A 14,612-nucleotide genomic window follows, 5' to 3' on the forward strand; every position below is an offset into this window, starting at 1 on the left:
TCAGAAATGCTTAACTCCAACTCAAAGACAACTGTTGTGAGCATATTCATAGGGGAACAAGAATTGCCGAGTTATAGAACTCCTATAGGACTGCTATGAAAAGCATACATTTCTGACGGCTAACAAATGCGAAATGACAGTCATTTGCATCTGTATTATCTAATTTAAGCAATATCAATTAACTTCACCTAGTTAGCAAACTAATGTGTACTGCATGATAAAAAATATCCCATTGCACGTTAACAAAGTTAAATCTCAGGATGGTTTTTCATTATTTGAATTAAAATCTCTTAAATAGTGTTGTGACCACTTGTTTGACAATCAAAGAAGACAACAGATTTTGGCTATAAGTATTTACGAACCGCAAACAATGTTAGGCTCTGAAATAACACTTAACAATGTGATGACAAAATTTTTTTTTTAGGATCTTCGTTGACTACAAGAAAAATAACACTTTTATTTCATTTTTGGCTTGCATTTATGAAAACATTTGAACCCACCTCACTCACTAGGCATGAGGATGTGATTTGCCGGGATAAAGTCTCACCAACAGCAAACACAAGTTACAAAATTAAGGTTACAGAGCTGTAAGCTTTACTTCCGCTATCACAGCAGGGTATGTAGAATCATCTGTAGTTTTCAATAAAGCAAATAAACACCATTTTAAAAAATATCAAGTTGGAAGAGATATGAAAGGACAAATTACCTTTCATCAGTGATCTTGCTTCTCAGTGAAAGTTTTCGTTTCTTCAGAGCAGGCTGTTGTGCTTTTGTGGCTGAATGTTATCAGTTAAGGTTAATCTAGGAAAATAGGTTACTAGTGTGATCATCATTCTTTCAACTGAAGCTAATGCTAGGAAGAACTATGAACCATCATGAACACACGCCTATTAAAAGACTTCAGCTGGGAATTTCTTCATGAATTCTCCCAATTCGCTAGTGGAACTTTGGCAATTGTCAGCAAATAGCATGTTTATGGATATAACAATTTCTCAATAATGAGGATAATCTAAGTCAACTGCAATTGAAAAAAAAAGCACCTTTGTAAGTACCTTTGCTTATTTGTATCCATAATTTCCCTTTCACATAATACCTTACACAAGATGCACTGCAGCAACTCATCCAGAGATTTTTAACAGCACATTTCAAACACATGGCCACTACCATCTAGAAGGACAAGGCCAGCATATACATGGGAATAGCACCACTCGTAAGCACCACTCCAGGCCATTCACCATCCTGTTTCGAAAATAAAGCACCATTCCTTCAGCCCCACTGAGTTCAAATCCTGGAACTGCCTCCCTAATTGCACTGAGGTTGTCTTTATCACCACTGCTCTCCCATGAACTTCAGTGGTTCAAGAAAGTGGCTCACCACCACCCCCTCAAATGCCATGAGGGATGGACAATAAATGCTGGACCAACTAATAATGCCCACATGCCATCAATGAATATAACAGAGAAAACAGTTTCCAATTTGGAACATTGTTCTGTCCAGGGGAGGCAATGGCCTAGTGGTATTATCGCTAAATTATTAATTCAGAAACTCGGCAAATGTTCTGGCAACCTGGGCTCAAATCTCCACCACGTCAGATAGTGGAATTTGAATTTTTTTAAAAATCTGGAATTAAGAATCGACTGATGACCATGAAACCATTGTCAATTGTCATAAAAACCCATCTGGTTCACTGATGTCCCTCAGGGAAGGAAATCTACCATCTTCATCTGGTCTGGCCTACATGTGACTCTGGACCCCCAGCAATGTAGTTAACTCTCAACAGCCCTCTGGGCAATTAGGGATGGACAATGAATGCTGGCTTAGTCAGCGATGCCCATATCTTGGGAACAAATAAAGAATGTGACTTGATGCATTTCTAGGGCACAATCAGCTTCTGTGTAAAATAAATGTGAACCACAAGTTCCAGTAAAGCCACAACCTAACCCTTTCCCAGGGCTTTCAGACAGAAAGATATCCTAAAGGTCTTCTTGAGGAAGAATAGAGTCCAGCAATGGAGATGAATTAGAAGCAAAATTAGAAGATTTACATAAAAGCATTCAAAATTTGAGGGCATTAGGCAGGAAATCCCAGGCTATCGGCTGTGGTTCAATTACTGCTACTCTTGCTCTGGATTCAAGGGTTCAAGTCCCACTTGTGCACAAAAGTCCAGGCTGACACTCCAGGACAGTGCTGAGGAAATGCATCTTTGGTTGGTGTTGTCTTTCTGATGAGGCGTTAAACCTGTCTGCCCTTACATGGTGCTTGCAAAAGGTCCTATAATACAATTTCAAAGAAAATAATTATTCTTGTTGTTCCAATCAGTATTTATCTCTCAATTAACATTGAGAAATTACATTGCTATTAGTGGGAGCTTGCCATGTGCAGATTGGCTGCCATGTTTCTTACATTCTAGCATTGAATGAACTGCAAAAGTATTTTGTTGGCTTTGGAACATCCTGTGGTCTTGAAAGCTCTCTAAAAATAAAAATCGATCTTTTACTGAAAATGTATTGCTGAAAAAGGGCATATTTTGTCAAAGCTTTCTGCCTTGCAGTCATCAGGACACTTTGCAAGAACACCAAACTAAAGGAAGAGCAACATTCATGTTGTATGAGAGGTTGTGTTGGCAAGTGTGACTGCCATTGATAGAGGTATTGCCAATCAGAATGCACTTGCCAACCAATCAGCACTACCTTCTCATGCAGTATGACTGTTGCTTTTCCTTTTATTTGGTATTCTTACAAATTGTCCTGATTAATGCAAGATAAAAAGCTTTGACAAAATGTGTCCTGTTTTTCAGAAATACTCAAGTTGTACTACCGGTTCACAATTAAATAATCCAAAACTTAAACTTAATGGCAAGCTCATTTTATGCAATTTATTTTAAGATCCATCTTCAAGAACGGGTAAATGACTATGGATTTATTTTTTATCCTGCCACAATTTATTGGACAGCTTCCTGTGATAATGTCGTTGATTTTGTTTTGGTCTTTCCTAGTAAATTTTGCACAACAAACAATTATACTGAGGGCTGTTTGAAGGAAGTGCTTTCTGGAAGTAGAAAATAAAGATGAAAATGTTGATTAAATAAAACAAACAGCTCCCAAAACTGTGGAAGAATTTTTCAAACATGTTCCAAGCAAATTAACAGGATGCAATCCGTTTTCAATGCTCATACAGTGAAAAAAAATCCACTTTATGACCAGCACTAGGAGGGGGAAAACTTGAAACTGAAACTCAGCCACCGTGTCTGCACCAACTCTCTGAGCATTTGAACTTTGTGCCAATCTCCTGCGTTTTGCCCATAACCCTGCACATTATCTAAATAGAACTAATCATCCAATGGCCTCTTGAATATTTCAAATGAACCTACCTCCTCTGAATATTCAGGCAGCGCATTCCCTACCCTAATTACTCATTGTGAGAAAAACTCCTTACTCCCTTCATATTTGCTTCTTTTGTAAAACACTTTAAAACTGTGCTTTCTTTCTCACAGATAACAAGGTGTAGAGCTGGATGAACACAGCAGGCCAAGCAGCATCAGAGGAGCAGGAAGGCTGACGTTTCGGGCCTAGACCCTTCTTCAGAAGTTCATCCAGCTCTACACCTTGTTATCTCAGATTCTCCAGCATCTGCAGTTCCTACTTTCTTTCTGTCAATCCATTTTACTACTATTATTGTGTGGTCTTCAGTTGACAAATATCCCACTGAATAATGATCTTTGTTGCAGCTCGTAGAATCCCTACAATGTGGAAGCAAGCTATTCGGTCCATTGAGTCCACACCAACCCTCTGAAGAGCATCCCACCCAGACCCATCCCCCTACCCTGCATTTCCCAAAGTTAACTCAACTAGCCTGTGCATCCTTAGACACTATGGGCAACTTAGCATGGCCAACCCACTGAACCTGCACATCTTTATTTTCTATTCCTTTTGAAATAACATGGAATTACATTGTCCTTCCCTGAAGTTCTGCCATGACAAAAGTTCTGAGCAGCCATTTCTACATGTCCAGAATGCACCTACAAACTCAGCATTTTTGTGCTATTCCACCATCCCTTCATTGAAAAGATACAATAATATCTCATTGCACAAGCTGGCATTGCAGTAGCTGTTTTGTCTGCCCGGGATGCGTGTTTCAAATCTTTTATCTTCAGGTTGCTCGCTGTTGGAGTGTAGTTATTGCCAATTGATTCACTTGGACTTCTGTAGTAGCGTTGCTCTTTGAATGGAATGGCCAAAGGCCATGAGATATCTTGCATTATGGGAGGATGACGACTATGACGCAATACCGTCTAAAAAGCAAACAGGTTACAGAACCTTCGATAAGATTGAGCATCACTAAAATGTTCAAATGCATACTGCAAAAATAAATATGATGAACTGGTTTTAATGTACAAAATATTGTGCAATTATGAAAACTAAACAGAAAAGTACCACTGTCACCTAGTTACTAAATTATTGGAAATAACAACTGGTGATTACATAAATGTTCATCGAAGGCTGCTCCAGAATATTATAAGAAAATTCAGACTTCTGTAAAATAAATGCTAAATTATAATAAAATGTTTTTAATATGGCAAGATCTACCTGAATCCCACACCTGTGCAGCAGTATCTGTATCCTTCAGAACTCTAGAGGTTAAAAAAATTGTTTAGCTGGATCTGGTTTCTGTCCTTATCCAACCTTTACAAATTGATTGACTAGTTAACAGCAACTAGAGACAGACAATAAGCTGGCCCAGCCAGCAATGTCCAGATCCCATGAGTGAATAAAAAGTATCACTCAGATACCAGACATTGAAAAGGTTATTTTTATTTGCCTTTCACGAAGGCATTGTTAACTGGCAAAGGGGAAAAGCTCAACAGTGGCGAAAGCCGCCAATGCCTGGATTTCCAAGGTAACAATGTAATTTCAAGCCATGACATGGATCATATCAGTAGTGCCTGTTACATAGTTTAATGTATGAATAATACACTGGTAGTAGCAGTATTTGAGTATTGCTAAAACAAAAAGATACATTTTGTTTTAGCTTGTTGTCTTGCACTTATCAGGACAATTCACAATAAATACCAAAGTAAAAGGATTACAAGTTTTATACTGTATGAAAAGAGAATGCTGATTGGTTGGCAGATGGTGTCTAATTGGTAGAGGTGTTGACATGGAGAACACATCAGTTAGGTGAGGACTGACAATTAACTATCAAGCTTTGACTAAATCTTAAATCAGACAAGGTGACTTGATTAATCAAGGCATTGTCTTGAGAAATGAACAGAGAATACATTTTTTTTGTGATTTGTCCTCATGCACGCAAGACAGAAGGCTTTGACAAAATGGTCTTTTATCAGAGGTGCTCAAGTTTAATAGAAATTAATCAAAATCTTAATGAATAGTGGAAAGGGATTAATCATGACCATGCAAACAATTTAAGGTCACAAGACTTTGTACGTCAACACTCAGTCAAAACTGACACTAAATAATTTACTCACTTTAACTTTCAAATGATCAGCCATGTTTGCAGATAGATTTAATGGATGTGGGTAGCAGCATTTATCTGCTGCTGCGCCTGCACTGTGTCAAAGTGGCCAAATCCTGACTTCAAATATCCTCCAGCAATCATTTGGGAATAGATGTCCCCTGATGGATGGCTTCCAAACGACATAAATGGCTGCCTCTGTTCTCACAGCCAAAATGGTTTGTGGAGAGGCCTGTCACATGGAAGAAGTGCAGAGTTGCTTTATGCAACTTTCGCTTGGAGAAATAATAAGAAGCTGATTGCCTGATAAACATCTTCATAAATTGTATTAAGGCTGTGGCTAAGTGAACTGACTTCACAACTACCCATTACTCAAACAATGAGTAAATCTTTTGAGAGTCTCATCTTCTGAAATGACAGGGAGTGGACACACATATGTGCCAAAATAAGTTTAATTCCTAGCCCAAGATATGTCAAGCTAAATCAATCGTAAAACTATAACCCATAACATACATCTAGCTCCCTGAACCAGCAACTAATGAAAGAATTAAAGAAATTACGGAAAAATATAAACCTACAAACTAGAATTCCATAAATCAAAATTTCAATAGAAAATACTTTTAATCACTATGCTTTGACCTATACTGTACAATCTCAGCAGAAAATCCAAAACATGCTGCTGCCAGATGATAATCTTGAGACTATGGGTTTAACAATGCAACTGCATTTGTTAGAAATGAAACATTTTCCAAATATTGAGAAAAAACAAAATCATAAGAAACAATAGGTCTAGGCCCGAAACGTCAGCCTTTCTGCTCCTATGATGCTGCTCGGCCTGCTGTGTTCATCCAGCCCTGCACCTTGTTGTCTCAAACAATATTAAGGCCTGTTTGTCCACGCAGTCAACTAGAACAGTCTATGATGTACTCTTATACTTCCTCACAAGTAATATCATGTGTGCTGTAGTGGCAGTTTCACTTCAGATGACTTGATCCTGCTCCACAGCTTTTAAAAAAAACACCATAACAGTCTGAGGAAGTTTGAGTAGACCATTTAGGACAGAGATGAGGAGACATTTCTTCACCCAAAGAGTGGTGACCCTATGGAATTCATTACCACAGAAAGTAGTTGATGCCAAAACATTGAATGTATTCAACAGGCAGCTAGATTTGCACTTGAGATGAATGGGATCAAAGGTTATGGAGAGAAAGCAGGATTAGGCTATTGAGTTGGAAGATCAGCCATGATGGCTCAAAGGGCCAAATGGCCTCCTCCTGCTACTATCTTCTATGTTTCTTTGTTCTTATGTAACAGACAACTGTAGTGTAAAAGTTAAAAATATGAATCAAAAAGCACAATTGTTGCAAAAAAAACACTGGCTGGTTCTCACAATGTTCATTCAATGTACCTAACAAGGTTTGATAAATCCAACTAGGAAATTCTGAAGGAGCATCATGTTGGAATCGAAATATTATTCTGTTTCTCTCTCCAAAGATGATGCCAGACCTGCTAAGTTTCTCTAGTGCTTTCTGTCTTTATTTCAGATCTCAACATCTGCAATACTCTGCTTTATTAAGATTTATGAAACAGTTTTGTCATTTGGTAGGAGAGTGTGAGGAAAAGACACGTTTTATCAAAGATTTTCATCTCGCACTCATCTGGATAATTCACGAAAATAAAAATTCAAGGGTACCAAGATTTATTCTTACAAATTGTCCTGATAAATGCCAAACAATTTGATAAATATTTGTTTCCTCTGTTTGAGGTAATAACCAGGCCAAATTAACTTCTCATCTGCCAATAGCAAGTAATGTTCCGACTCCCAGCTGTAATGAACATTGGCTGTGCCCATAGCAACATGTACCCAATAAATCCAACTAAGTTGACTGCACTATTGGCTCTGAAAACAAAGCACATTGATGCTACATGTTTGGCACTGTACACTGACAAATTCCATAGGAGGTATTTCATACCAATTTGCAAACTGGATTGTACCCATTCTCTTTTGTTCAAATGTTTCTGAGTTAATTTTATAATACAATTGTTTGAAGATCTGAAAATATTAAACAATAACTCATACAAGAGGGTTCAAGTAAAAGAATAAAATAAATGTACATTGTATTGTATTCCATAATAAACTAACTAGCCAATGACAACTGTAAAATTGTGACAATCCTTTTGTGAGTTTCTCTGAGACTTGCATGGAATTTACAAAGGTACCTAAGAATGTATGCTTGAATGCTTTATAATGTCCATGAGCCTGACAAAATAGCGTTGGAGGATTGAACTTTAAATCTTGAGCATAACCCAAATTGATATAGCTGCTGGTGGATGCATTCATACACCTATAGTGGGGATTGCAATATAATTGTAATTATAATGTAATGGATGTTTGTGTTGACAATCCTACACACTGAAAAGTAAAGTGGGCTGGATTACCAGAGGAGATACTCAATGCGTGACTGGAACGAGATCAGCCAGGTGGATCTCATAAAATATGAGTTCCCTGATTGAGGCTGTTAACTTGGTTCAATCAGGGAGACTTGGCTGACAGATATTAACAGGAATGTCAGGGGTTCTGCTCACTCTAAGAACCGGCTCTCTGCCAGCAGGGTCAGTGTCATGTATTATGCATGTGTAAACAATGGGCGATTTTTTGATGGGATAACAGCCTCTGTGGAGTTATTTCACTCACCATGGATTTTGAAAAGCAAATTATTTTCTACAAAAGATAGTGATATGATTTTAAGAGACAGTACGTTGATGAATAAATAACGAGGATGTAGAACATGTGACCAGCAGCCCTTGCACAGTCTACTTTGCAGTGTGTATCCAAGGAAATGCAGCTGTTCTTTCCTGTCACAGCAGTTGCTGAACCTTTCTCGTCATTATGTCTGCTGAGCAATCCTCAATATACTTCAAATAAAGCTGCTGTGGTGTGAGGTTGGTAAATTCATGTTAAGCAAACACAGAACCACAAAAGTGAACATAGAAACTGGAAGTAGATGTGCACAGAATCATGTTTTATAATATATAATGAAGTGTTTGTTGACACCAATAATTTCAGACTATGCATGGTCCCCTCTGATCTCTCATTCTGCATAGCTACATATGCAAAAGAAAAATTGATTTTAAAAAATTAACACCCAATCCACTTTTGATTGACACCTTTTTTTACATTTGTCAACATTTACTTTCATTAATTCCTTTCATTTTTGTGTATTTGCTAGCCTTTATCTTTTTAAATGTGGTTTGGGTGTTAGCAAATGCAGTCAATATGTAAACATAACACATGCTGAATCGATACATCTCTCTTCAGCCAGCTCACAGCGGCAGTGCAACAAAAAAACTTTACATGAAAGCTTTTTATTTTGTGTTCCACTCTTCTAAAGACTCAACGCACTGAAAGTTTAAACAAATCCCTTTTTTGTAGACCATACAAATCTGGAGTCCGGAAATCCAACAGTCAAAAGATCTTTATATCCTTAACAGCAAATAACAGACATTTCAATAGATGGATCACATTTCAATTGCACGAAATCTTTTGTTTTCAAGTGCTTACCACTAATCCATAATATATCAGGTTTCTTTTAAGAACAGACGAATCTTTCCAACAAATAATATTTGTAAGATTTGTTTTGCTGGTAGCAATTGAAAGAAAACACATCAGATTATGATATATTACTCTTCAATGATAACCTACATTTATTAAATTATTCAGTAACAATGCACCAATTTTTATATAATTTAACTTCAATTATTGCGACTCAGCTTTGTCAATATTCAAACATATGGTGACCATTGCTTTGCGCAATATGTTATGCTATGATGATCACATCAGGAAATAGAATGGTGCTGAAACACAGGCCCTGATTTTAAGTGCCCCCCCCCAAGCTGGCAGAAACCACTGGTGGGAGCAGTTAAAAATGCAATCCGAGATTTACCCCCACCAATCCTGTTGTTTTCCCACCACATCCAGATCTTCTGTGGAAGGCAGGTGGGACCACCATAGGAAGATACCAAAGTTCCGTCTTTAAAGATACAGATTACACTCACGCTGTCCACCAGGACTTGATCTGCAATTTTCGTCTGAGGCCTGAGTGAAGAAGCTGTGCTGATTTTGTTGGCAGGTAAGATCCTACATGCCTAGAGGACTGCAGCCCCAACTACACTCAAGAAGTTTACAGCATCCAGGACAACTGATATCACATCCAAAAAATATTCAATCCCTCCACCACTGATGCTCAGTAGCAGCTACAAGATGCACTGCAGCAACTCACCACAGCTCCTTAGATAGACCCACAATCAGCATCGTCTAGAAGAACAAAGGCAGCAGATATATGAAAAGCCACCACTTGCAAAACCCCTCCAAACTGCTCACCATCCTGACTTGGAAATGTATCACCATTCTTTCAGTGTCACTGGGTCAAAATCCTAACAGCATTGTGGGTCTACCTACAGCACATGGACTGCAACAGTTCAAGAAAGCAACTCAACACCACCTTCTCAAGGGAAATTAGATCATAAATGTTGACTCAGCCTGCAACAACCAAATCTGATGAATTAACAAAATAAAAACAAACCTAGGAGATGGAATGTGCATCATAAGAGTCCCAAAAGGAAAGTAATAAATATTAGACTTTTAGGTTCTTTCTTGGTGAGGAACAGCAGGAGTCAGGAGATCATCAAGCAGCCTCAGGCTCCCTTTGTTTCCCCATCCTCTTGTACCCACTCTTGATTACATCCACAGACCCCTACCCTAACTGACCCAATTACATTTCCCACAGCTGCAACTTCCTGCAACCAAATTCCTGCTCCTGCCCAATACACAGGAAGCAGATTAGGCTGGCATTGGAGAAATGTTAAACAAATAAGGTTCCGTTCACTAAGATTGCCTGGACTCTCCAGGTACACTGCTTTCTCTGGGCTGATGTTCATCATGGCCAACAATCCCTCTTCCCCTCCCCCTTCAAAATCATTGCAATTAAATCAGGAGACACTGAAAATACACATGGGTCAGTTAGAATCTGAAAGGGGAAAATATGGAGAGTTTCAGACAAAACACTTCATTGAAACAAAATGCTTCTTCTGGTCAGAAGTACTATTAGATTTTAGGTTAGTCACTGCTCCACTTGCACAGACATGTGACGGGGTTACATTAATGATCCCCAACAGTACAGGAAAATTTAAATTGCTGGAAATTGCTGAAAGCTCAGCAGGTCTGGCAGCATCTGTGGAGAGACATCAGAGTTAATGTTTTGGGTCGAGTGGTCCTTCCTCAGAACTGATGGTAGAAGTACAGGACCCAGCTGTTCACTTGTAGAACTTTGAAATCTTTAGGTTAGAATTAAGACAGATTCTTGGAGTAGACAAGACAGAGCTTTATTCTGTTTCGTACCATTTGTGTTATAATTGAGAAAATGTTTCTTGGTGCTGACACTGAATGCAGAAAAGTGATACCTAGCAGCAACCTTCATTTTAAATAGTACAAGATATAACCAAGGTAGTTGAAAACGATAGGAACAACTGAAAAGGGTAAATTATATAGGATAAAAAGTGAGACCTTAATAGTTTACTCCACCAGGTCCTGAACCAAATGTTATTTTTTTTTTGCATTAGATTATAGTTTTCAAAGATTATGTTTTTATTCCCTAGCTCTGATGACTTGGGCTAAAAATTAATGGCCACTTTTATATTGTTTCTAACCACTAGCTTCTGTTGTTTGAATCTCCAGCAGCCACAAAAAGCTAGAAGGTCTAATTCTGGCCAGCCGGCATCCAGGAAGTTCCATCTTCCCTTCACACATGCTGTGGGTTTAACTGTGGCCAGTAAAATAAAACCTGCCCAGCGAAAGCACAACTTGTCAGCTTGCCAGTGAGTCACCCTTCAGGTTTCTCTCACATCCATTGGCCAGCTGGTATTTTCTGCCCATGTTAGATTATGGGCCACCACGACAAACCAGGGAGACCCCCATGGCTCAAGCCTTGGAGAGCTTGTGCAATTTCCACTTGTACCACCTCCTCACACCTTTCCAAGAATTAAAAATCACTCTTGGGCCTTTCAAAAGACAATGTTATCAGCAACATTTCAACTTGACATCTTTTAAATCAAACCTTATAAATGACCAATGTGCAACTTTACCCAAGAAGCCTGTTTCCAGTCAAATTAAATTTAAATTCATTTTGCACCCGGGTAATACACATTTTTTTTAAAAAGCTTTGGTAGAAATGTTGGTATGAACAAAACACAAACAAATTAGGAGAGGATAGGAGACTGCAGAAGAACTGTTTTATAGCTGTCAACAATGAACATTGCTAACTAGGAACTAGGAAAACCTGAATTCACTGACGGAATGAATTATTTACAAAGTAATGTGGTATCTCTAGCTTATGGCTGTATATGTTCAGGAGCTCCTCTATGGGAAAGATTGTAGTGGGTGCTATTAAATGAACATTGCATCAATTGGTATTATTATATTTCGGCTTGAGATCTGAGATGAAGTAAAAAGGGTAGCAACTGCTTGGTTAAAATATTCCAGCCTTGAGAATATGCAATGAAATCACACTAGCTGTACCTCACTAGTCTGCAGTGGGCATGTTTAGGAAGATAGTTTTGTTTTATATGTAGAAATATGTATCAGTTTTTTTAAAGACCTTTCCTAACTGTCGCCTGTTGCCTTGTGGCAATATAAATACTGTGGTAACTAATGTTTTCCTTATGTGTTGTGGCTTTAAGTTCAGTGGAATTGACAATTATTGAAGACATTGATGAATTCATCTAATTCTGTTTCTGTGTGAGTCCAAACACATAATATGTCAACACAAATACAGAAGGTAACGTTACATCATAGTATTACCTAATAATGGGTTAGTGAGAATGGAAAAGTAGCCTGCAAAAACCAAAAATATCCCTGAAGAGGAGCTTCAAAATAAAACAAAATTGGACCCTGTTTGCCGCAGATACTTTAATTTACTTCTTGGAAGTTGTCTCCAGCTACTAATAGCTATTATAAAAATGCATTTTAGGGGAGTTGAGATTCAGATGTGATTTTAGCCCAAGTATGACTTCACTCTCTCCAAAGCCAGACCAAATTAATTCAAACTGAGACTGAGTTGGGTTGATGTAACTTTTCCTTCCACATTTAAGAGGAACATAGAAGCAATAGGTTATGATGACAGTTCCGTAGTTTAATTGGTACAATTTGTGTTCATGCAATTATACAAAATAAGGAACACTCAGCGTTATCCCAATTTGATGGGTCATCTCATTGAGCTTAAAGATAATAAAGTTTCTGCATTCTGTTCTGGTTAAATAACACCATTTTTGCAGCCTCCTTCTGTCTATCTAACCATCTTTGCAACCAGACAAGCTTTCTTTCTGGTTTTGTCACTCTGATTTTTGAAAGCCTTTGTCACAAATAAATGTTTTTGAAAATCAGGACAAACTAATGAATCACTTAATGTTCAGGCTCTGGAACAAATAATTTCCTATTTTTAACATATTAACCACCTTTTAGCTGGTTGTCCCAAGTATACATTCTGTTTTTGAAGTGTCCAGCATTGAAAGTAATTGTTTCAAACTCCTTTCTCTCGTAAAATAACCTCTTAAATTCAAAAACATGATGGGGTGATGAAAGAATGACGTAGATTGCCAAGATGGTGAGATAATGAATAAGACTGCCTGAAAGTATTGTGGAGTCACCAGTATGTCAGAGGCAAAATGAGAACTTTTCATGAGGTGTTCATGAATCCATTGTTACATTATATCTTAGTCAATTAAACATAAAGTACCACATTTCACAATACCCTGGCAAATTATTTCTACAAATTGACTTTAACTGATCTTCACCTATGATAATATAATGATACACCTGACATTTAGATTATACTTTACTCTCTGCAAAAATTAGTTTACCTTATATAATTCTGAAGCTTCGCTACAGTGGTTAGGAGGCAGAGGTGGTAACCCAGGCAAGCCTCTTGTATAACTACTGTGAAGTATAGGAAGATCCTGTGACTAAAATCAACAACAAGAGGGTTATTTATTTCTGAATAATTCAGTGTAACAAGAGTCTTCACTAATAAATCTACTCTAGGAAAACTCGTTTTAAGAAGTAATATATCAGAATTTTTGATGCAGCAGCTGATAATTTTGAATGGGATGTGGTGTCATTTGCTGCCTATCCTTAATCCCCTTTGAACCAAGTGGCCTGCTAGGCTATATAAAAGTTAAACATGTGGCTGGGGTCTGGAGTCACATGTAGACCAGACCAGTTGAGAATGGCAGATTTCCTTCACTATTGGATGTTACTGATGGGTTTACAGCATCCAATGTTAGCTTCAGCGTCATGAATCAATTCCAGATTTCATTTATTGAATTGAAATTTCACTGTTTATAGTTGTGCTATTTGAACCTTAGCATCCAGAGCATTAGCCTGGGTCACTGGATTATAAGTCCAATAACCTTATCATTATGCCACCATCTCCCATGCTCTTTAACTTCAAAGTTTTCTGTAGTTCTAAACTTATATACTTCAGTGACAAACGGTGAAGTCATTGCAGTAAGGTATTTTATCAGGCTTGCTCCTGAATCTATACTTTATCATTTTCCCACTAACTTGTGGGAAACATGACTTTTAGAAAATTTGACGACAGGGTTTCAACTTCGGAAAGTGTCCAGAAAGTTGTTCCATAGGAGTGGACCTCGATTTCAAAAAAGGAGGAACTTCAAACAGCTCCCATTAACTTGTGACAAATTAGTCAGTCAGTTTGATGATATATGGGATTTGTTGTTTGCTGGTAAGCTTTTCTGTAGAAAACTTGAATTGGTAAAAACTCCATAATCAATAGAGACATAATAATACCATTCTCTCTGTTTTTTTTGAAATTCATTTATGGGAAGTGGGCATCACTGGCTGGATCAGCACGTACCATCCTTAAATCCCCAGAGGGCAGTTAAGAGTCAACTTCATTGGAAGATCGGAGTGGGTCTGGAGTCTCTTGTAGGCCAGAACAGGTATGGGTGGCAGATTTCCTTCCATAAAGGGAATTAGACAACCAGACAGGTATTTCCTGACAATCAGCAATGGTTTCATGATCATCATTAGACTATTAATCCCACATCATTATTGAATTCAAATT

General features: G+C 38.0%; 1 protein-coding gene across 1 annotated transcript in view; it reads right to left on the reverse strand.

Annotated features, from left to right (window-relative positions):
- The window catches only part of LOC109935637 (dynein axonemal heavy chain 3), a 214,009-nt gene extending 200,188 nt beyond the window's left edge, over positions 1-13,821 (reverse strand). Inside the window, exons 1-4 of the mRNA XM_048609665.1 lie at positions 13,795-13,821; positions 13,387-13,488; positions 4,072-4,291; positions 707-776 (exon numbers count right to left, since the gene is read on the reverse strand). Coding sequence (XP_048465622.1) covers positions 707-776; positions 4,072-4,291; positions 13,387-13,488; positions 13,795-13,821 — 419 coding nt within the window. The remainder of the gene's footprint in view (positions 1-706; positions 777-4,071; positions 4,292-13,386; positions 13,489-13,794) is intronic.
- Positions 13,822-14,612: the final 791 nt, after the last annotated feature.

Source organism: Rhincodon typus, chromosome 21 (assembly GCF_021869965.1).
Source record: "Rhincodon typus isolate 14 chromosome 21, sRhiTyp1.1, whole genome shotgun sequence".
NCBI lineage: Eukaryota > Metazoa > Chordata > Chondrichthyes > Orectolobiformes > Rhincodontidae > Rhincodon > Rhincodon typus.